The sequence below is a fragment of the Gadus macrocephalus genome, chromosome 18 (assembly GCF_031168955.1).
Source record: "Gadus macrocephalus chromosome 18, ASM3116895v1".
NCBI classification, from domain to species: domain Eukaryota; kingdom Metazoa; phylum Chordata; class Actinopteri; order Gadiformes; family Gadidae; genus Gadus; species Gadus macrocephalus.
This window is the reverse complement of record NC_082399.1, coordinates 3,110,560-3,111,072: the sequence shown is the minus strand read 5'-3', so window position 1 is coordinate 3,111,072 and position 513 is coordinate 3,110,560. Positions and strand designations below refer to the sequence as shown.

General features: G+C 62.4%; 1 protein-coding gene across 1 annotated transcript in view; it reads right to left on the bottom strand.

Annotated features, from left to right (window-relative positions):
• Window positions 1-337: 337 nt before the first annotated feature.
• LOC132446766 (disintegrin and metalloproteinase domain-containing protein 12-like) overlaps window positions 338-513 on the bottom strand; it is an 18,778-nt gene continuing 18,602 nt past the window's right edge. Inside the window, exon 9 of the mRNA XM_060037220.1 lies at window positions 338-373. Coding sequence (XP_059893203.1) covers window positions 338-373 — 36 coding nt within the window. The remainder of the gene's footprint in view (window positions 374-513) is intronic.

Sequence of the window (513 nt, the reverse complement as noted above, 5' to 3'; positions counted from 1 at the left end):
GGAGGGACGGCGAGGGGGAGGGACGGAGAGGGGGAGGGTCGGCGAGGGGGGAGGACGGAGAGGGGGAGGGACGGAGAGGCGAGGGGGAGGGACGGAGAGGGGGAGGGACGGCGAGGGGGAGGACGGAGAGGGGGGAGGGACGGAGAGGGGGAGGGACGGAGAGGGGGAGGGACGGAGAGGGGGAGGGACGGAGAGGGGGAGGGACGGAGAGGCGAGGGTTGTCGAGGGGAGGTGGTCAAAACAGTGTTTTAGGGCGTCCTGCCAAAACGCCCTTCATCATCTGTTGTGTCTACGACATGTTAACCCGTCCATACATTGTACGCACGGACGTCTTCGTTCAGACCCTCAGAGCCATCCTCCTCTGACCCTGTCGCTGTTGGCAGTCCAGCCCACAGCCGCACCAAAGGAACAACAAGCAGGCCTCCCCATTCATTCATACATCCACGCACTCTGCGGTAACTCCCGCCATTACAGCTCTACATGTATCTTTGTATTATTCATCACGTCTCTCTG